Consider the following 23,706-nt stretch of genomic DNA (forward strand, 5'->3'; position numbering starts at 1 on the left):
TTTTAGCTATTAGTCTGTGCTTTATTGAAAAATGGCTGAGAAACAGATTTCCTTGAGTTCCTCATCAAAGAAAAGTTTCTCTGCTTATGATTGTGGTAAGGTTATTTGCCAGATATAATAATAGAAGAGGTAAAGCTGCAAACAATCACTTACTTGTGTGTTTAAAAGGTACAAGGGGTACCATACAATGCCTGGAGAGGCAGGAGATGAGGCTAAGAGAGATGGACTTTATCCTCTGGAGATGGGTAATGTTTAACTGGATGGTCTTAGGAAGAGATAGGTTCAGAGTGGAGATAAGACCTTGACTAATGGCTCAGAGGAGGGCCCAAAGAAAAGAGGTGTTAAAGATGAAGGAGAAAGAGACACAACCAATAAAAACATGATCTAGTTTTAGGAGTTCTGAATCCTAAACACTGGTGGAGGAGCTTATTATGTATATTGAGAATTGATGAGTTGAGAGCCCAGATGAAATGTGTAGACACATCTTTCCAGTGACATCCACCCACATTTGTAACAGTATCAAACTCCTAGGTAAGCATGGAGAGGCAGTTGTGGGTGAATGCTTTAAGAGATGACGGCAAGGAATTGAGTGATTAATTCATGTAATAGTCCAGCATGAGCATCAGAAAATTAGAGTAGGAGGAAATTATAAGCCTAAAGAAGGAGAAGAAACACCAAGAATTTATAACAAATTTTTAAGAAGTACATGTAGTATAAAAGTGTGAGAGGATTGGAAGGACTGAATCCTAAGAGTGAGGCACTGTGTTCATTATTTTGTAATGATAACATAGATCAGGTGATGGCCTAATTGGAGAAGCACTGGAGATCAGTGGGGGTGGGATGTCAGAGAGCTATAGGATTTATGATTTTATCCACGTGGGTGTTGCCACCAGGGTGATGGCAGAATCTGGGTTTGAGATGTGGGTATATATGTATTTGTAACTGTGAGGCCAGGAGTCAGATTATAATGAAAGTAGCAGAGTAGCTTCGAAGTCAAATGTAGAATCAGCTCAAGTTACAGATTATTAAAATTTTTTTTAATGATATCCAAAAAATGATATTATTAGTTTCAAAATGGGGCATTTTCTGTGAGGTAGATGAGTAGTGGGTAGCCCAGGTATCTTTGTACTATACTGTGCTGTGGTAGTAGGAGCAAGTGTGACTCCATTTTGTTTTATGACTTCATCCTGTAAAACAACCCTGCCAAGTAGAAGAGTCATGACTGGGGCAAGATGTTCTTTTCCTTTTGCTATAGAAACCTTTAAGAACACAAAACTACCTAATGGGGTATTGTTTCTGTAACTAGGGTAACGGGGCTCTGTTTCTGTAACTGGGGTGACTGGGCTAACTGTGATTGGTTAGGCTTCCCTCTGCTTGACTGCACTGTCCCGCTTCTGTAACCTGGCTTGCTTGCATTGGCTAGGCCCCCTGAACATCCCTTTTGCGGTTTTCAGGTTTATAAGGAGTGCCCTTGCAATTGTTCGGGGCTGATCAGGGGAACAGCTTTATGTTCTGGTCAGCCACCACTGGTGCGCTTCAATAAAGGCTTAATTCGATTATACGTGAGTGGTCTGGAAGTCAGTTTATGAAACCCTGGGATGAAGCTTTAACTATAACAGTGCCATCTCTGTTGGCCGTTGGAACCAAAACTATTCATTGACTGGTATACTTTTCGTTCTTTGTATTGAAACAAGATTTTAGAGCTTTTGAATCTTCTTCTGAAATTGGACCCAATCTTATGTACATTTTATTATTTTAATATGCAGTGTTATTTTTAATATTTCTGTATTACACAAATTTTTTCCATTTTAGAATAATGAGGACAGGCTAGCATAATTTTAAATTTCATTTATATTTTTTAATTATTACTCATGGGTATGGTTCTTTACAGTGAAAGAATACAAAGCAGAGACAATAAAGGGAAAAGGTATACCTGGCCAAGTCTGGGGAGAACAGCTTTTAGAATCCTCTCCTACTGGAATTATACAGGGCAATTTTAGTTCTCCTTTCTTTACATCCTTGCCAGCATTTGTAGTTTTTTGTCTTTTTGATAATAGCCATTCTAACTGGGGTGAAATGGTATCTCATTTTAGTTTCGATTTGCATGTCCGTCATAATTAATGATATTAAGCATTTTTTTCATATACTCATTTGTATATTATCTTTCGGGAAATGTCTGTTCAGATCATTTGCCTATTTTAAATTGGATGTGTTTTTGCTGTTGAGCTTTTGAGTTCCTTATATATTCTGGACATTAATCTCTGCTTGGCTAAATAGTTTGCAAACATTTTCTCTCATTCTGTTGGTTGTATCTTCACTCTGTTGTTTCTTTTGTTATGCAAAAGCTTTTTAGTTTGGTGTAATATTATTCATCTATTTTTGTTTTTGTTGCTTGTGCTTTTGGGGGCTTATGCAAAAAATTTTTGCTCATTCCAATATCCTGAATTTTTACCTCTATGTTTTATAGTTTCAGGTCTTAGATTTGGGTCTTTGATCCATTATGAGTTAAGTTTTGAAACTGATCAAAGGTAGAGATTTGGTTCCATTCTTCTGCATGTGAATATTCAGTTGTTTCTCCAGCACCACTTATTGACAAGAGTGTCCTTCTCCACATATGTTCTTTTTTTTTTTTTTTTTTGGTACCAGGGATTGAACTCAGGGGTACTTGACCACGAGCCACATCCTCAGCCCTATTTTGCATTCTATTTAGAGACAAGGTCTCACTGAGTTGCTTATTGCTTTGCAGTTGCTGAGGCTGGCTTTGAACTCGTAATTCTCCTATCTCAGCCTCCCAAGCTGATGGGATTATAGGCATGCACCACTGTGCCTGGCCATCGTATGTTCTTAATGTTCTTCACACTTTTGTCAAAAATTAGTTGACTATTATGCAAGTACATGGATTTATTTCTGGGTTCTGTATTCTGTTCTATGGTCTCTCTGTTGGGGTTTTTTGTTTGTTTGTTTGTTTTTGTTTTGATATTGGGGATTGAACCCAGGGGCAAGTAACCACTGAGCCATATCCCCAGCCCTTTTTATATTTTATATAGAGACAGAGTATCACTAAGTTGCTTAGGGTCTCGCTAAGTTACTGAGACTGGCTTTGAACTTACAATCCTCCTGCCTCAGCCTCCTAAACCAATGGGATTACAGGCATATGCCTCTGGGCCTAGCTCTGGGTTCCATTTTGTAGCCTAATATTGTTCCCTTTCTCCATTTTCTTGGCCTCAGTAAATAACATAAATTCATTTTTGTAGTCTGTATTGGGCTGTTAGAAACTTGCTACATACAAACATTTTCTATGGCAATTATTTTCATTGAAATGACTGGCTTTCCTACAAAAAGAAAATGTATCTGTGACTAGCCCTAAAAATCTGGCAATTTCTTACTTTGAACTTCTGGTCCCACTGTTTGTTTTTGAAGTCTAGCTGCTAATTGTTTCACCGTGCAGCATTCATTCCTATTGGAACAGTGCAGTTTCAAAGTTTTCTTCCTGTTTATGCTCAGGGAAAATAAAAAATGAGCAGTATTTAATTCTAAGTAGTAATAAAACCTACAGGGAGAAAGAGAAATATGCAATAACTTTTCTTTTTTGGCCTCTAAATGACATATAAATGCTTAACTTCTTTTCTCCCACACTTGGAAAAAACATCCATTTAATCTTAGTTGAGAGATAGTGCACTTTCTGTTGGAGCATTTGTTTTGTGTAAGTAACTGGCACTCTTGAGGTGGTTTTTAGATTTCAGTATAAGAATGATGCAGTTAGCATCTGGTATCTGGGCACTGTGATGAAGCACACTAGTGTTCTGCATCCTTCCGCTCTAAGAGAGTACGATTTTGGAAGCAAAGGAGTTTTCAGAGATCTGAAAAGCTGAGGTTGATATATAAAAGGAGTCACTAGAATGACTAACATCACTGATCTTATTTTTCATATCCTCAAAATGGTACTCCTGCCCCCTCCTCCACCTCCATGTTCTCTAGCATGTGCTGAGAAAAAGAAAATGCTGAGGGAAAGAGAAACTAAATATGTGGAAGAGAAAAAAGAAATTATCTAAATGTTTTTCAAAATACTTCCCTTATGGTCTTTTAAACTTCTTAAAGCATGTTTTATAAAATATATAAATGTATTTTGATCCTTTTGCAAATATTAGAATATTTTCTTTCCCCAGTGCTGAAACTAAAGACATAGAAAATCACTGATTTCCGTGGAGCTAAAGATTACTCTTTTAATCTTTCATTAATATATTTTATTTATGGAGAACCTGCAATATTGTGGATACTATGGAAATCAACATGTAGTATTATTTGTAGTGTACCTTTTTTTTTTAAATTTTTTATTGTTGCTTGTTCAAAACATTACAAATTTCTTGACATATCATATTCCACACTTTGATTCAAGTGGGTTATGAACTCCCACCTTCACCCCATACACAGATTGCAGAATCACATCAGTTACACATCCATTGATTTACATATTGCCATACTAGTGTCTGTTGTGCTCCGCTGCCTTTCCCATCCTCCACCATCCCCCCTCCCCACCTCTCCCCTCCCCTCCCCTCCTCTCTCTCTACCCCCTCCACTGTATAATCCTGAGGGTCTCCTTCCATTACCATGCAATTTCCCTTCTCTCTCCCTTTCCCTCCCACCTCTCATCCCTGTTAAATGTTAATCTTCTTCTCCTGCTCTTCGTCCCTACTCTGATCTTAGTTACTCTCCTTATATCAAAGAAGACATTTGGCATTTGTTTTTTAGGGATGGGCTAGCTTCACTTAGCATAATCTGCTCTAATGCCATCCATTTCCCTGCAAATTCTATGATTTTGTCATTTTTTAATGCAGAGTAATACTCCATTGTGTATAAATGCCACATTTTTTTTATCCATTCGTCTATTGAAGGGCATCTAGGTTGGTTCCACAGCCTTGCTATTGTGAATTGTGCTGCTATGAACATCGATGTAGCAGTGTCCCTGTAGCATGCTCTTTTTAGGTCTTTAGGGAATAGACCAAGAAGGGGAATAGCTGGGTCAAATGGTGGCTCCATCCCCAGCTTTCCATACTGCTTTCCAAATTGGCTGCACCAATCTGCAGTCCCACCAGCAATGTACAAGTGTACCCTTTTCCCCACATCCTCGCCAGCACTTGTTGTTGTTTGACTTCATAATGGCTGCCAATCTTACTGGAGTGAGATGGTATCTTAGGGTGGTTTTGATTTGCATTTCTCTGACTGCTAGAGATGGTGAGCATTTTTTCATGTACTTGTTGATTGATTGTATGTCCTCCTCTGAGAAGTGTCTGTTCAGGTCCTTGGCCCATTTGTTGACTGGGTTGTTTGTTCTCTTATTTGAGTTCTTTGTATACTCTGGATATTAGGGCTCTAATTTGATATCAAGCTCCTTGATCCATTTTGAATTCACTTTTGTGCATGGCGAGAGAAAGGGATTCAGTTTCATTTTGTTGCATATGGATTTCCAGTTTTCCCAGCACCATTTGTTGAAGATGCTATCCTTCCTCCATTCCATGTTTTTAGCCCCTTTATCAAATATAAGATAGTTGTAGTTTTGTGGATTGGTTTCTGTGTCCTCTATTCTGTACCATTGGTCCACCTGCCTGTTTTGGTACCAGTACCATGCTGTTTTTGTTACTATTGCTCTGTAGTATAGTTTGAAGTCTGGTATCGCTATACCGCCTGATTCACACTTCCTGCTTAGCATTGTTTTTGCTATTCTGGGTCTTTTATTTTTCCATATGAATTTCATGATTTCTTTCTCTATTTCTACAAGAAATGCCTTTGGGATTTTGATTGGCATTGCATTAAACCTATAGAGAACTTTTGGTAATATCGCCATTTTGATGATGTTAGTTCTGCCTATCCATGAACAGGGTATATTTTTCCATCTTCTAAGATCGTCTTCTATTTCTCTCTTTAGGGTTCTGTAGTTTTCATTGTATAAGTCTTTCACCTCTTTTGTTAGGTTGATTCCCAAGTATTTTATTTTTTTTGAAGATATTGTGAATGGAGTGGTTGTCCTCATTTCCATTTCAGAGGATTTGTCGCTGATATACAGGAATGCCTTTGATTTATGCGTGTTGATTTTATATCCTGCCACTTTGCTGAATTCATTTATTAGCTCTAATAGTTTCTTTGTAGAGTCTTTTGGGTCTGCTAGGTATAGAATCATATCATCTGCAAATAGTGATAATTTAAGTTCTTCTTTTCCTATTTTTATGCCTTTAATTTCTTTCGTCTGTCTAATTGCTCTGGCCAGTGTTTCGAGAACTATGTTGAAGAGAAGTGGAGAGAGAGGGCATCCCTGTCTTGTTCCAGATTTTAGAGGGAATGCCTTCAGTTTTTCTCCATTCAGAATGATGCTAGCCTGAGGCTTAGCATAGATTGCTTTTACAACATTGAGGTATGTTCCTGTTATCCCTAGTTTTTCTAGAGTTTTGAACATAAAGGGATGCTGTACTTTGTCAAATGCTTTTTCCGCATCTATCGAGATGATCATATGGTTTTTATTTTTAAGTCTATTGATGTGGTGAATAACATTTATTGATTTCCGTATATTGAACCAGCCTTGCATCCCAGGGATGAATCCTACTTGATCATGGTGCACAATTTTTTTGATATGTTTTTGTATCCGATTCGCCAGAATTTTATTGAGGATTTTTGCATCTAGGTTCATTAGAGATATTGGTCTGTAGTTTTCTTTCTTTGAAGTGTCTTTGTCTGGTTTAGGTATCAGGGTGATGTTGGCCTCGTAGAATGAATTTGGAAGTTCTCCCTCTTTTTCTATTTCCTGAAGTAGCTTGAAAAGTATTGGTATTAGTTCTTCTTTAAAGGTTTTGTAAAATTCTGCTGTATACCCATCCGGTCCTGGGCTTTTCTTAGTTGGTAGTCTTTTGATGGTTTCTTCTATTTCCTCAATTGATATTAGTCTGTTTAGGTTGTCTATATCCTCCTGACTCAATGTGGGCAGATCATATGACTTAAGAAATTTATCTATGCCTTCACTATCTTCTAATTTATTGGAGTATAAGGATTCAAAATAGTTTTTGATTATCTTCTGTATTTCTGAAGTGTCTGTTGTGATATTGCCTTTTTCATCCCGTATGCTAGTAATTTGAGTTCTCTCTCTTCTTCTCTTCGCTAGCATGGCTAAGGGTCTGTCGATTTTGTTTATTTTTTCAAAGAACCAACTTTTAGTTTTGTCAATTTTTTTCAATTGTTTCTTTTGTTTCGATTTCATTAATTTCAGCTCTGATTTTAATTATTTCTTGCCTTCTACTTCTTTTGCTGTTGTTTTGCTCTTCTTTTTCAAGGATTTTGAGATGAAGTATGAGATCATTTATTTGTTGGTTTTTTCTTTTTTTAAGGAATGAACTCCAAGCAATGAATTTTCCTCTTAGAACTGCTTTCAATGTGTCCCATAGATTCCGATATGTTGTGTCTGTGTTTTCATTTATCTCTAAGAATTTTTTAATTTCCTCCTTGATGTCTTCTATAACCCATTGATCATTCAGTAACCTATTGTTCATTCTCCAAGTGATGTATGCTTTTTCCTTCCTTCTTTTATCGTTGATTTTCAGTTTCATTCCATTATGATCAGATAAGATGGATGGTATTATCTCTACTCCTTTATATTGTCTAAGAGTTGCCCTGTGACATAATATATGATCTATTTTTGAGAAGGATCCATGTGCTGCTGAGAAAAAAGTGTAACTGCTTGATGTTGGGTGGTGTACTCTATATATGTCAATTAAGTCTAGGTTATTAATTGTGTTATTGAGTTCTATAGTTTCCTTATTCAACTTTTGTTTGGAGGATCTGTCCAGTGGCGAGAGAGGTGTGTTGAAGTCTCCCATGATTATTGTATGGTGGTCTATTAGACTCTTGAACTTGAGAAGAGTTTGTTTGATGAACATAGCTGCACCATTGTTTGGGGCATAAATATTTATGATTGTTATGTCTTGTTGGTGTATGGTTCCCTTAAGCAGTATGTAGTGTCCCTCTTTATCCCTTTTGATTAACTTTGGCTTGAAATCTATTTTATTTGATATGAGTATGGACACTCCTGCTTGTTTCCGAAGTCCATATGAGTGATATGATTTTTCCCAACCTTTCACCTTCAGCCTATGTATGTCTTTTCCTATCAAATGCGTCTCCTGTAGGCAGCATATTGTTGGGTCTTGTTTTGTGATCCATTCTACTAGCCTGTGTCTCTTAATTGGTGAGTTTAAGCCATTAACATTTGGGGTTATTATTGAGATATGGGTTGTTCTTCCAGCCATATTTGTTTATTTCTGTTACTAAACATGGTTTGTTTTCCTCTTTGATTATTTTCCCCCCCTTTACTGTCCTACCTCCCACTGTTGGTTTTCATTGTTATTTTCCATTTCCTCTTCCTGTAATGTTTTGCTGAGGATGTTTTGAAGAGATGGTTTTCTAGCTGCGAATTCTTTAAACTTTTGTTTATCGTGGAAGGTTTTAATTTCATCTTCCATCCTGAAGCTTAATTTCGCTGGATACACAATTCTTGGTTGGAACCCATTTTCTTTCAGTGTTTGAAATATGTTATTCCAGGATCTTCTAGCTTTCAGAGTCTGTGTTGAAAGATCATCTGTTATCCTGATTGGCTTACCCCTAAATGTAATCTGCTTCCTTTCTCTTGTAGCTTTTAAAATTCTCTCCTTATTCTGTATGTTGGGCATCTTCATTATAATGTGTCTAGGTGTGGATCTCTTATGATTTTGCACATTTGGCGTCCTGTAGGCTTCTAGGATTTGGGATTCTGTCTCATTCTTCAAGTCTGGGAAGTTTTCTCGTATTATTTCATTGAATAGACTGCTCATTCCTTTGGTTTGGAGCTCTGTACCTTCCTGTATCCCAATGACTCTTAAGTTTGGTCTCTTAATGTTATCCCATATTTCTTGGATGTTCTGCTCATGGTTTCTTAAGAGTCTTGCTGAGCTGTCTATGTTCTTTTCAAGTTGAAATCCTTTGTCTTCATTGTCTGATGTTCTATCTTCTAAGTGTTCTACTCTGCTGGTAGTATTCTCCATTGAGTTTTTAAGTTGGTTTATTGCTTCCTGCATTTCTAGGATTTCTGTTTGTTTGTTTTTTATAACCTCTATCTCCCTGTATAGTTGAACCTTTGCTTCCTGGATTTGTTTGCGTTATTCATTGTCGAAGTGATCTTTCGTTGTCTGATTTTGCTCTCTAATGTCTTCCTTGATACTCCAGATCATCTGAAGCATGTATATCCTGAATTCTTTATCTGACATTCCATCTTCTGCAGCTGTTACCTCTTCTAAAGTTGCGTTGACCTGCATTGCTTGTGGTCCTTTCTTTCCTTGTCTTTTCATACTGCTTGCGTATCTTTCCTGCAGGCGCGGGCGGCGGCTCTGCTCTCTCCTTATTCCAATTGGGGTGTCGTGACTACCACGCCAGCAGGTCACTGGGCCTGTTCTGGGCGCTGGTGGCGGCTCTGTTCTGCCCCTACTCCAATTGGGGTGACGAGTGTACCACGCCGGCAGGCCACCGGGCCTGATCCGCCGGTCGGTTGCAGGTTTGCCTACCCTGCAGGCGCGGGCGGCGGCTCTACTCTGCCCCTACTCCAAATGGGGTGACGTGTCTGTCATACCGGCAGGCCCCTGGGCCTGTCCCGCTGGTCGGTCGCAGATCTGCCCACCTTTCGGGCACGGGTGGTGGCTCTGCTCTGCCCCTACTCCAATTGGGGTGTCGTGGCTACCCCGCCTGCAGGTCGCTGGGCCTGTTCCTGGCATGGGTGGCGACTCTGCTCTGCCCCTACTCCAATTAGGGTGGTGTGTGTACCACGCCGGCAGGCTCCTGGGCCTGATCCGCCAGTCTGTTGCAGGTCTGCCTACCTTGGAGGCGCGGGCGGCTGATCTGCCCTGCCCCTCCTACCACGCCTGCGGACCCCTGGGCCTAATCTGCAGGTTGGTCACAGGTCTGCTCACCCTGCGGGCACGGGTGGCGGTTCCGCTCCGCCCCCACTCCAGTTTCGGTCACGTGACCACCACACCGGCAAGGCCTGATCTGGGCGTGGGAGAAGAATCTGCTCTGCCCCTACTCCAGTTGGGGTGACGTGTGTACCACGCTGACAGGCCACTGGGCCTGACCCGCCAGTCTGTCACAGGTCTGTTTACCTTGCAAGCGCGGGCGGCGGCTCTGCCCTGCCCCTCCTATCACGCCCGTGTACCACTGGGTCGCGGGTCTGCCCACCTTGCGGGCACGGGTGGCGGCTCCGCTCCGCCCCCTGTCCAATTGGGGTCACGCGGTCACCACGCTGGCGAGCCGCTGGGCCTGCTCCGGGCGCTGGCGGCGGCCCGGCTCCTCCCCTCTGGCTCGATGACAAATCGAGGAGACTCGGGTGTCTGTGCCTCACCCCCCCTACCAGGAGACCAACTGTTTCTGTCGCCGATGGTATTGATGAAGTTCTCTTCTCCACCGCTTTCTGATGACATCAGATCTCTGCCATGTTGGTATCCTATGTGAATGGCAGCATTTCGTTCCCCTTGCTGGGCAACCAAAGCAATGGGTGAGTCCTGAGCGGCCCTCAGCAGGACCCGGACCGAGAAGCAGTTTCCGCGGGCTCCTAGCCCTGGGCCAGGGTAGTTCCGGGAGCCGGAACTCGGCCGCTCTGTGCTCGGTGTATGCTCCGATAAGAGTAGGCTCCACGAAGCAGCCCCCGCGGGCTCAGTTCCGGGAGCCGGAACTTGGCCGCTTAGTGCTTGGTGTATGCTCTGATAGGAGCAAGGTCCAAGAAGCAGCCTCCGCAGGCTCCCCAGCCCTGGTCGAGGGCGGTTCTGGGAGCCGGAACTCGCCCACCCCGCGCTCGATGTTCGCTCCGATAAGAGCAGGTTCTAAGAAGCACCCAGGCACTGAGCCCGAGCAATCTGTCTGCAAGCCGCAGGCGAATGGCAGCCTGAAATTACCTGTTCTATGGCTGAATGAGCTGCGGTCATTCGAACACAGGGATGGTGACGTCAGCTTTCCAACATGGTGGCTGCTGGCCTCCTCTGTGGTCTGACCGGTGTGGAGAACCGAGATGGACCGCTTCCTTCCCCCGTCTCGAACCCAGAATTCAGCCCTGAGTACGGTGCTTACACGGCTGGCAGAAACTGCAGCGCTGTATTCCTGCGTCGCTATCTCCTCATTTCCCAGCGCGCGCTGCAGACTCTAGCTGCGGGGCGGTTTGCTGAATAAGCAGTGTTACCCTCCGTGCGACAAACCTCTCGCGTTTGAGTCCCCGTAGCCGATAGCTATAGAAAGCGCTGAATGTTCAACGAAGCTCTTTAGAGCTCCTGTGTCTCCTGTCCTATGTGAGCTCTGGAGTTGTTCAGCTTAGAGCTCCCTGAAAATTGTTTTTTGCCTGTCCTTATGGAATTTCACTCTTATGTGCATACCTCAGCATTTGGCCAGACTCAAGCAGACTGTGAAAAATTATGGTGCTCCATCCCTGCTTATTTTCCTCAGTCTCCCCAAACTCTGATTGCTATCTTAGCTGAATGCCATTTTCTGCTTGGATTCTTTTTCCCTATGGCACAGTCTATGTGGTACCTTTAGGCAAAAACCCAAGATGATCTTAGGGCCCCAGGATGATCTTAGGGCTCATTTCATTCATTTTCCTTCTCTCAAGTATCACTGTCCTTCTCTGCCCCTTGTACAGAATCTGAAAGTAGTTGTATTATGTTTTTTGTTTAGTTTTTCTGATGTTTACAAGAAGAGGATAAGTCTTTCATGGCTAAAGGCATAAGTTCATGACAATTTTTTTTAAGTATTACTTATTTTTATTTAAGTGGTACTTAGTTAATGGGAATCCCACCTAGCTGATTATAGAAGATGTTATAGGGACATTTCTTTGAGGTTAGAGCCTTTGTTTTGACTTACTAGGTGTATAATTCTAAGTATGTACAGACTGGGCCATCTAAAGAAGGCAAGATTGGTAGCAAGATATAACAATTTTCTTAGAAAAAATCAAAAATACTTTAGTTTTTGTGATACTCCCTTGAATCAGATTCTGTTCATGTAAATATTGCCTTCCTGATGGAAATGGATGTGGCTGTATTATTAATTGACTGTATCCTTTAACATTTTAGGAGCAGCATTTCTTGCCATTACAACCATTTATGCTGAGACTGGATCTGGTTTTGTAGTACCAAGTGCTTCTTCCAAAGCAGGTGTGGAAGCCATGAACAAGTGAGAACTACCTTACTACCTCTTGCTGAAGATAGCTCATGGTACTAAAATTCCTGTTTTCTAGTCTTCACCCAAAGAAAAGTAAAACAAGACAAATTGAATTCACTAAGAGACACACATTCTCCTGGATTCGTCCTATTTTTCTGTAGCAGCACTATAAATAGAACTTTTTATAGTGATGGAAATGTCCTATAATTCCAATATACAACAGCCACATGTAGCCACTGAATCCTTGAAATGTAGCTACTGTGACTGAGAAACTAATTTTTGAAAAAAAATTTTAATAGTCACTTGGGGCCAGTATCTACTAATTAGGTACCACAGGACTACAGCCTTTTCCACTCTACCATGTGTCTTTACTAATGCCATTTCTAAACTTGTGAACACATCTTCATCCTTTTATTTTTCCTACTGTGCAAGATTAATGGGGCTAACACAGTCCATGAGCACTTGCCAAGATTAGTGGCTTTTCCTTGGCAGATTACGATGTCTTTTTGAGTTTGTTTTCCCCATCGTATTTGTTGTTATGGGGGTTTTCATTGCTTGTCTGGTTTAATAATCCTGTAATATATTTCTTTCCTTTCAGCCTCTTCCCCTTTTATTTTTTGTTCACATTCTCACCAGAAGTATTGTTCTTTATATATATGTGTATATATGATATTCCCTAGATAAAAACCTTCGCTCATATTCCATTAGTGTTTGGAATAAAAGCTGTAACTAAGTATGGCATTCTAAACAGACTTGTCCCTGGCCTTTGTGTTTTTAATCAATTTACTCACTAAGTGTTTTTTGAGTGCATGCCTTTGTGCAGAAACAAAGGATGTGGTTGTTATGGAAATAGAACAGCCTTGGTCCTCACCTATTTATATTTTTACACCATTTCATCCATTATTCCTGTGTTTTAATTTCCATTGAATTGTTTCACTTTTCCTTAAACATGCCAATAGCAATTTCTTTGGTGTTGAGGATTGAATCCAGGAGTGCTTTACCACTGAGCCACAGCCCCAGCCTTTTTATTTTTTATTTTGAGACAGTGTCTCACTAAGTTATAGAGGCTATCCTCAAACTTGTGGTCCTCCTGCCTCAGCTTCCCTTCTTGCTGGGCTTACAGATGTGCACCACACTATACCTAGCTTATGCTAGACATTTTTATGTCTCTAACTTCGCTGTTGGATTTGCTACGATATATTGTCTACTTAAAGATTCTTGTCATATTACCTCTATGGCCATGTTTCCTCATTACACAGAATTAATTATCACTCTCTGTGCCTTAAGTCTTTGTTTAATCCAGTCTAGTGAGAAGACATACACACTGAAAAATAGATTCTAGATGAACTTAAAATATGTTGATGTAGCAGGGACACAGAGAAAGGAAAGATAGACTTTTAAACATAACATTAAAGCTGACTTCCCCCACTGGGGTGTGAGATCTATGAGAGGAGGGACCGTATTCTTGTGTCCTCATTACCCAGTAGGATTCTGGCACATTGCTGATGTTCAATGCTTGTTGAACTGCATTTCTATTCTCTTCTTCCTCAAGTTCCAAAATACTCTTAACATTTAGATCTGCAGTAACACATTTGTTGAGACAGAAAGAGAATTATTTTGTATCTTAGTCCATTTTGTGCTGCTATAAAAGAATACTTGAGCTGGATGCGGTGGTGCACACCTGTAATCCCAGCAAGTAGGGAAACCGAGAATCACAAGTTCAAAGCCAGCCTTGGAGATTTAGTGGGACTCTGTCTCAAATAAAAGGAGGGGGCTGGGACTGTAGCTCAGTGGCAGAGCACTTGCCTAGCATGTGTGAGGCATTGAGTTTTATCTTAGCACTACATAAAAATAAACAAGATGAAGGCATGCTGTCCATCTACAACTACAAAAGCAGTAAATAAATAAAGAATAAAAAATAAAATAAAATAAAAGAAGGGCCGGGAACAGAGGTTCAATCTCTGGCACCCAAAAAACAAAAAACAAAACAAACCCTGAAACTGGGTAATTTATAACAGGTCATTTATAAAGAAGTGATTTATTTATTCATAATTTTGGAGGCTGGGAAATCCAATATCAAGTTGCCAGAATCTGGCAACAGCCTTTTTGCTATATCCTTCCATGGCACAAAATGAAGAGAAAGCAAGAGGGGGGTCAACTTTGATTTATGAGAAGCCATTCTCGCCACAACTAACACGTTTCTGATTTAACATTAATTTAGTCTGCCCTCATGGCTTAATCACCTCTTATTAGGTCTCACCTCCCCAAACTATTGTTTGAGTATAAAATTTCTAATGCATGACCTTTGGGGACACAGTCAAACCATAGAAACTTTATTCAGAAGTTAAATCTTGTTCTGAATAATTACCTTTTTTTAATGTCAGAAAGAATTGGAAATAAAGGATGAAAACATGATAGCATTTGTGTAATGTCAGCATTTGTTTCATTGGCACCTTTGACTCTTTGTTAGAGGTTTCAATTTCATATCCTTTCAGGACTTGGATTCCATATGGCTTTTCTTTGTGTTCCTACATAGTGTATTGAGCTTAATAAATGCTCGATAAATATGTGCTTTTTTTTTTTATAGCCTGAACTAACTAACCCTTTTTTCTACTTTATAGTACACAGTCAACTGGATAAAGGCCTGTAGATTCCCAAATATTGCATGTTGTCTGCACCTTTGCCCTTTACTCGTACTGACGCATATGCCTGAGCTGTATTTCTTTCTCCATATGCCTGGATCCCCGCATCCCTGCCATCATCCCCGCATCCCTGCTGTCACCTCCTGCAGCAAACTCAATCTTTTTTAAGTGCCAGCTTCCATACCACCTCTTCAGGGGAGCCTTCGCTGCCCTCTCAGTTTGAGTAGATATCTTGTCCTTCAAGCAGCCATGACACACTTTACATTATTCCAGGTACAACAAGTATACAACCAAATTGGCATCTCTTCAGATAGACTACTCTTTTGAGAACAGACACTGACTTCCTTACTGGGTACTACACAGTACTTATAGAGTGTTGGTGTTTATGATCAACATTTGTTGCATGAATAATAATGGCTAACATGTGTTGAGTATATTGTACCTCAACTTAACATGCAGATCTAACCAAATGAGATAGATTCCTTATCCTGTTCTTCAGTATATAACTTAGCTTAATGAGAGCAGATAGACTGTGCTAGCACGAAACAGATTTATCTGGTATACCTCTTAGAAGAGATAGGATGGCTTTTCTCCTAAGCGGATTTCCTTATTAAGTTGCTCAGTATTTTACCGGATAACAGATTCTGCTTGGCTGAGTAATTCTGTTAAAACATAAAGTTACTACTTCTCCAGCACTTTGGAGTAGGTGTTCTGTAAATACATGCCTATGGTAGGCATGGTCATGAATATTATTAAAAGGACCACTCACAGAAGCAATTTTTATTTTATGTATGATTTGCCTGAAAGAGATGCTACCCACCCATTTTTCTAAAATGCATCTAAGGTAAAAAGTGTATCACAGTGAAGATTACTATTATGTATGGTTGTTATTCACCTAAAATTAAAAAATAAATAAATAAAATGCATCTATGGACTAAGTCAGAGTAACAGACTGAACTGTTTCACATGTGCCGTATCACACAAAACTGGTTTTACTGAATTGACCTTTGAAGTACTGCCTGACTATAATAAGGATATCTTATAGTCTCATAAAACTTATCCTTTTTTTATCCACTGCAAAGATACAATGTCTTAAGGACATTTTTATGTTATACAATTTTCCTTTTATAAATCTTCTCGGAAGAAATATTCTAATTTTTGTATCAGAAACAATTGTGTTTTTCTGAAGCATTAGTTTGCTCCTTTTTGGGGGGCACAGTGAACCATGTAACTGATTAGGCTTACCTTTTTTATATAGGGTTATAGAAAGAGTGGATAGAAATTTGTGACCTGCCTATTACAATCCATATGAAACATCATAATATATTTAGAGGTTTATTTCATTCTTTGCCCCTTTGTATTTCTTATCCTTTTCTTTTTCCTTGCCTTTCTTGTCTTCTCATTTGCATTATCTATATTTTTAAGCTACCCTAACTCATTAATTGAAACTAAATTAAGTTTCTTTATACAAACAAATATACATACAGTATAAATTCATAAAATGAGTTTATATTTTTTAAAAAAGAATGATCTGTCAAGTATGTTTGTCAGTTTGTTTCAAGTTTCCATGTTTGCTATTAATGTTATATTTTGCTTCAAGACATTTAGTAAGGCTGCATTAGATTTTTATTACCTTTAAAGCTCAATTCAACAATTATATTAAAGACTAGATAAACATGGATGTGGTTGATATTTTAAGTCTGTGTAATTCACTTCTTATTCAATTAAAGAACTTGTGATGCTGCAGACATTGGAATCCAGTGCCCAGGGTTACAAGTAAAATTATAATGAACTTTGTAAATGTAGTATTGAACTCCAGAAAATGGGAGGGAAGGGCTTGAAGCTTTCATGTTTTTATGTGCTTAGTGTATACCTACTCTAAAATTTGTATTGATACTGGATTTCTTATTCTGTAGTGTAAATGATAAGTGGCATAGCGAGTAAAGACATTAAAACAAATGGGTAGTGGTACAGCAGAGTGACTCAGGGCACAAACTCTGGGGCTAGACCACTTGAGGTTGATAGATTAGTCATATAACCTAGGGAAAATGATTTCACCTGTCTTTACCTTCACTTTACCTTATCTATAACATAGGAAATAATACTATTATGTACCTAGAGGGGTATTATAATCTTTGGTGTGGATTAAGAATGCAGTGAATCTTGGTTATTTGTGCTTCTCAGAATATGGTGTAATCTTTTTAATGTGTTTTGTCTTTTTAAATTTTTAGGTCCCTTGCAGCTGAATGGGGTAAATATGGAATGCGATTCAATGTAATTCAGCCGGGGCCTATAAAAACTAAAGTAAGTTATAGTTGCCTTATTTTAACAGTGTAAATTATTAAAGAATGAAGCAGTGATGAATGCACTCTGGGTGGCATAGGAAGGACTGTCCAGTATGGAAGAGAGCTTTTGGCATTGTTCAACATGAGAAATAATGGGATGGGAAGGGATATAGCAGCTGTGGAACATCATGATGAGGTCTGTTTCATTGTCTTCTAGGACCTTTTAAACCATCAGTACTGACTTGTTTTTCCAATTTGCTTCTGTTATTGTAATCTGTTATTGTCTGGTATTTTTTTCATTTTTGCCAAATTTTAAGGACTCTTGTTACTTTGACTTCTTTTCTTTTTTTAATCATGGAAATGTAACTATATTTTTAGTTTAAGAAGTGCCCTAAAATTTGATCATGAAGGCTCGGTCTTGCTATAGGTAGCATTTTCTTTGACTCATTCCTGTGCCTTTTCACTTTCCATCAATTATGGATGTCATCCAACTCCTACGTTTCTCTGATTAAAAATCCTCCCGAAGGCATGCATTTCACCTATAAATAATAATCCTTACAGATACTCATTGCAACTCATAATTATCACTAATGCTGCTACAGATGTTGCTCAGAATGTCCACAGGTTCTCTGTTCTCTAACATTACCCCCAGATAATTTGACTTTCACACCTTTTGTTGGCATGTGAAACAGGATTTTATAAACTCAACTGGGTTATGGCTGGAAAACCTAATCAAAATGCATAAGAATTTAATAAATAAGACTAAAGAACATTTGGGTGGCAAGGTAGCTCTGGGATATTAAATTTTAACATGGAAATGGCAAGAACAATTTATTTAGCTGTTTAATGTGTGGAATGAAAAAATTACCAGAGTGAAGCTTGATTGAATATCTTCTTATCTGACACTTCAATAATAAAGAATCTAATAAAAGCAGGGAAAAAATAACTCAAAAACATTTATTAAAACACATGGCTTAGGGTGGCCTGTGCTCAGAATTATCTGAAAAGAATTCTGCAGTTACAGAAACTTATTCCTTGGACTCCAATATCTAGGAAAGATCACTTTCATGTTACTATTTATTTAACATACATTTAATGAGTGGCCACTGTGCACAAAAGTACTGGGAATGATACAACAACATTTGTGACAAAGTTCTTGCTATCAAGGAACTTATAGTCTAGCAGTGGAAATATGACTTCTACCCAAAGATTAGGTACATAGTTTTAAAGAGGTTAAAGAAAGCTGAAGAGTAGAAGCTCTCAGAACCAGGGTTGGGACCAGTGTCTATGCCCTATCTGTCTAGGGAGAACTAGAGGACCTATAAAGAGTCTCAGGTGTGTATTCTGTCTCAGAACTGTGTTGAGAAAAACCATTATCTACAATTCAAGGCTCTAGGACAGAAAGCTCCAGTCATTTTTATTGATCAGTGCATATCTATACCTCATCTTGCTCTGACTAAGTTAGTTATGGTTTTTCTTTAAGATCTACATGATTTTAATATCATAACATGCTTGTTTTATTCCTTTCTTATTATTCTGGGAAGAAGAAAAGAAAGTACCTCCTACTTGAGTCACCTTTCTCTGTTCACTAAATGAAATGACCAGTAATTCCACTGCCTCCACCACACTGAGCTTGTACATTTTTCAGAGGACTTTTGTATACATTTGCTCATTTGATGTTTACAACTTGGTGAGGTAGCTAAGGTACATGTCCTCATTTTACAGAGAAGAAACTAAGGTTAATAGTTATGTTTTCTATTGATTTTTTTTTTAAATTTCAAATTTAGGTAAAATGACCTGTTTTGGCTTAGAGTGAATATTAAAGAATTTAGTGAAATTCTGTCACTCCCAAAGCCTAAGGTATGAACAGGCTGCCATAGTAGCATTTCATTTTTTGCAAATTTAAGTAGGAAAATGGTTGGATTAAACACACACACACACACACACAAAAAAAAAAAACAAAACAAAACAAAAAAAAAAAACAACAAACAAACAAACAAAAAAAAACCCTAATGATTTTCTTAATTTTAAAGGGTGCCTTTAGCCGTTTGGACCCAGCTGGGACATTTGAGAAAGAAATGATTGACAGAATTCCCTGTGGACGCCTGGGGACCATGGAAGAACTTGCAAATCTTGCTGTTTTTCTTTGTAGTGATTATGCTTCTTGGATTAATGGAGCAGTAAGCATTTCATCTCTTTGACTTTTGGGGAGTTTGGGAAGCCTTAATTTGGAAGCAGTTCTGACAATGTTGCATATAAATATGATTTAAAATATTTATTTAGCTGTAAATAATATAAAAATATTACATTTTAGCCCATAAAAATTATTCAATAAATTATTTTATTAATTGCAAGTTACCTTGGTAGGCAAAGCTTTAAGATGATCTTTTAAGATTGGGTAGAATTTGAAATTGTAGAGATGTTGGAAAGAGTATTCTGAATAGAATATATCAGTTTAACTTTAATCATCAGTTTTATTCTTTAAAATTTGGTTTTGAAAGTACTAAGGAGATATTTCAACCAATTAGGGTATGAAAATGGGAATGGTTCGGAAGCTTTTAAAAAGAAGCTAGTTTCAGAGTTTTTAATTTTTTTTTCAGACTATTAGATTTGATGGTGGAGAGGAAGTATTTATATCAGGTGAATTCAACAGCCTAAGGAAGGTAATGCCATTTTGTGTATATAATCAATATTAGTAGCTAGCAATATTATATGCTAAACTTTGTAAACATGCAAGAAACCCTTTAAATTGACATTTTTTTTCTTCTATCAGGTCACCAAGGAGGAGTGGGACACAATAGAGGGACTCATCCGAAAGACAAAGGGCTCTTAAGATCACTCTGGCCTTAATCTTGGGTGCCGTAAAATTTAGAGACTAAAAATGATATAAATTGACTGTAATCTTTCAAGTATTTTCAAGTCTAATAAATTGTCAATTAACAAGCATTTGCTGAGAGTATACTGTGTACCTGGCCAGTGGAAGTTATTACATATTTAAAGATGAATAAGATAGGATATCACCTGTTTAATTTTTTTGTTTTGTTGAGTAGGTGGGAGAATGGAGAAAGGCCTAGAGGTGAAAAGTGCTTAGAAGTACAGAGTGAGGCACTGGTAGTTGTGATCTGGAAAGTCAAGGGAAACCTGATGGTGAGAGTAGCATGTAAGTTGCATATTACACTATGCTTATTGTGCTGGGGCATAAAGGAAAGAAATCTACACTAAATTCAATGGATTCCACCTTTCTAATAATTTCTTTTTCATTAAACTTGTGAATTATCTTCTTTTTTTTAAATTTGAAGTTACTCATTTTGTTTAGTTATACCGTCAGTGGTATATATTTTAACATATTATGCATACATAGAGTGTAACTTCCCATTCTTGTGGTTGTGCATAATGTGGAGTCATGTATTCATACATGAAAATAGGAAAGTTATGCCCAATTCATTCTACTATCTTTCCTATTTTCATCCCTTGCCCTCTTGAAACTTCATTATCTATCAGGATAGGTAGACAGGTAAACAATTAGGCATGACACATTTATTCTAGCAGTATTAAAGTGTGGAGGAAGAAGTTACTCATTTTGTTTCTTAAGTTCAGAGAAGGTGGCTCCCATGAGACAGCATTCATCTCAGCCTTAAAGAAACTAGATTTCTCTGGGTAGAGACGATAAATAAAGCATATAAAATATTTTTGTGTGTATAATTTCATATTTTGTTGACTAATTTATAATCGTGAGAATAGAATAAGAAAACCAAAGGCTTGAGTCTACAGTTATAATTTTGAACCTAGAAGGCCATTTGCTTTCATAGAAGTCACTGATAACATGTTCACTAGACTGAGTATCCCTGTTGCCCAAATTGTTCAGATAGGGGACCAGCTTCTATCTTACTTCATCTGAAGAGGTCCATGGAGGAATTCAGTTTTCCTATTTGAATTATATGCTATAAACCTTTTAAGGCAATCTTTTTACTTTGATAATTGTGAATATCAATTACATTTATTATATTTTATAGTGTACACTCAGGATAATGTTATAGGCTTGGAATAAATGCCCTTGGTTTTCACTAGCTTTTTAGGATGTTAACACTTTCTGTATACTCTTCAGTACAAATACCCCATCTCCATTTACCTTAAACAGTAATCCTTGTTTTCTTCTCACTCATCTTTTTTTTAATTGTTAGTATTTCCCATAGTGTTAAGAAAGAAAAGTGCTGGTAGTTTTAAGACCTTGTGTCTTACTTTTTATTTTCTTCATCTATTATAATATCTGCTTCATGGATTGTTAAGTGAGATGAAACAAACAAATAAAAACACTATAAAGTAGCAAACAAACAAATGAAAGATGGCCTTTCTAGTTTTTGTACCTTTTATTTTTAAGACCTGGTTGTTATAGAAAAAGTGAGAATGCAAAAGAATAGAAAAGGACAAGCTCACTAATTTCATAAGGAAAACTTATGTTCATACTTTGGAATAAGTTTTCACCCTTTTGCTCTTTCACTTAATTATTTTTATTAAAGTCATCTCTGTATAATTTACACAGAGGCTACTGCAGTCCTCCCTCAACTGCTCATTTTCCAACTATCTTCAGCTCTTTTGACTATTTTTTCTTTATAGAATACACTTCTTGTTTTTAAAGTTTTAGAAGTTTGTTTCTTCCATGAATGATGGTTTAGCATTCTTATTCCATTTCTGTGGTGAGCCGCTTCTGCCGTTTCTGCAGATTATGGTCGCCATTACAAGATGACGCTGGCTCCGCTGTGGTCTGTGACAAACAACTTCTTATCTGGGAAAGTTGGCACATGATTTTTCACCACCCTGTGAGAAAGCTCCACGCGGCAGCTTTGCATTGGGGCTTGGGATGCTTTATTAAGGCTGGGAGGGGCATCAGAGAGAGAGAAGAAGAAATATCAAGGGCCTGAATAAACTGCTGAAAGAAGATTCCCGAGTTGCGTCTTCCTTGCAGGCAAGGGGTCGCGACACATTTCTATACCCACCTTCCACCCACCACCTGTCACCAAAAATACACGGACATAGACACACTCTCTTCACTACTTTCACCAATATATCTATATATTGGGTAAATGAATATTATATTTATATTTTTATAATTTTAAAAATATTTTCTCTAGTGTTTTCTCAACCACCTTCTTTTCTTTTCATAGTTCAGATTATATGACCAATCAGATCCTACTTTTTTTAAATAAAAGTATGATTTTTAGTGTTCTCTGGTTTACAAATATCACAATTTAATTCTTTGTTCTTAGAATTCTTATTTTTAATTACATTTTTTCCTTCAAAGATGCTTATTGGTTTGCCTTTTGGCAGTGCATTTTAAAATTATTATTTTTGATTCACACATCATAACTGGATACATTTATGGAGGACAGTCTGTTTTGATGAATGTATAAAATGTGGAATGATTAATTAAGTTAATTAACAGATCCATCACGTGGCTGATCTATGTCATTTTAATGGTGAAATATTTGAAATTTATTTTGTCATTTTGAAATTTAAAATACATTACTATTAACTGTAGTTCCCATGCTGTGCAATAGATCTCAAAACCTGTTCCTTCTGTTTAAAATTCCTTTGATCAACACTCCCTATCACCACCACTTTTGGAAACAACTATTCTATTTTCTAACTTCTGAGTTCAATATTCTTAGATTCCACATGTAAATGATATCATAGGTTATTTTGTTAGTCATATAAATAAAACTATGTGAACATATTTGTGTGCTTAAAACATTTTTATAATTTGGATTTTTTTTCCTCATGACAGATTGTTTCTTGAGTACCAGGGATTGAACTCAGGGCACTGAACCATTGAGCCACATCCCCAGCCCTATTTTGTATTTTATTGAGAGACAGGGTCTCACTGAGTTGCTTAGTGCCTTGCTGTTGCTGAGGCTGTCTTTGATCTCATGATCTTCTTCCCTCAGCCTCCCGAGCCACTGGAATTACAGGCATGTAATGCCACTGCACTCCTGGCTTCCTCATGACAGATTCTTAGAAGTAGTAGTATCAATCAAAGGTTCTGAAGCTTTTAAATGCCTTGGATACTCATTTCCAAATTTTTATCCAAAAATTTGTATGGGCTTAACCCTCCCTGAGCAATGTCTGATGATTCCAATTTCAACAAATACCTGCCAACAATGAAAACTATTTACCAATTTTATAAGAAACAAAGGATAGCTCTTTTACAAATGTGTCCAATTACTAGTGAGTTTTAACACTTTTCTATACTTGAGAATTTTGTGTTTGTCATTTTACTTGTTGGAACCTTAATGGTATATTTAAATTTTTGATTTATTATGAGTTTGTATGCATTTTCCCTTCTATTAGTTATCTCTTAAAGTTTGTCTTATCATATTACAAGAGGTGGATGAGGGAGATAAGTTTATGAGCATGACAGAGAGGACCAAACATGGAGATTTCCCCTACCAGACATTCTTCCTGAGTCTGAAAGAGAAACAGATGTTACTTATGGATAATCAGTGTCCTGATTACGACTGCTTTTGGGCCATAACCACATCAGTGTCTCATCTCAAGAATTATTACTGTCATTCAGATAC

General features: G+C 38.1%; 1 protein-coding gene across 3 annotated transcripts in view; it reads left to right on the forward strand.

Annotated features, from left to right (window-relative positions):
• The window catches only part of Decr1 (2,4-dienoyl-CoA reductase 1), a 41,745-nt gene extending 21,668 nt beyond the window's left edge, over positions 1-20,077 (forward strand). For all 3 annotated transcript variants that reach the window (XM_058583713.1, XM_058583712.1, XM_046458612.2), the window contains exons 6-10: positions 12,117-12,216; positions 17,078-17,150; positions 19,165-19,311; positions 19,732-19,794; positions 19,905-20,077. In XM_058583713.1, coding sequence (XP_058439696.1) covers positions 12,117-12,216; positions 17,078-17,150; positions 19,165-19,311; positions 19,732-19,794; positions 19,905-19,964 — 443 coding nt within the window. In that variant the 3' untranslated portion in view covers positions 19,965-20,077. The remainder of the gene's footprint in view (positions 1-12,116; positions 12,217-17,077; positions 17,151-19,164; positions 19,312-19,731; positions 19,795-19,904) is intronic.
• Positions 20,078-23,706: the final 3,629 nt, after the last annotated feature.

Source organism: Marmota monax, unplaced genomic scaffold (assembly GCF_021218885.2).
Source record: "Marmota monax isolate L192 unplaced genomic scaffold, Marmota_monax_Labrador192_F-V1.1 WCK01_AAM20220418_F8-fsc00147, whole genome shotgun sequence".
Classification (NCBI taxonomy): domain Eukaryota; kingdom Metazoa; phylum Chordata; class Mammalia; order Rodentia; family Sciuridae; genus Marmota; species Marmota monax.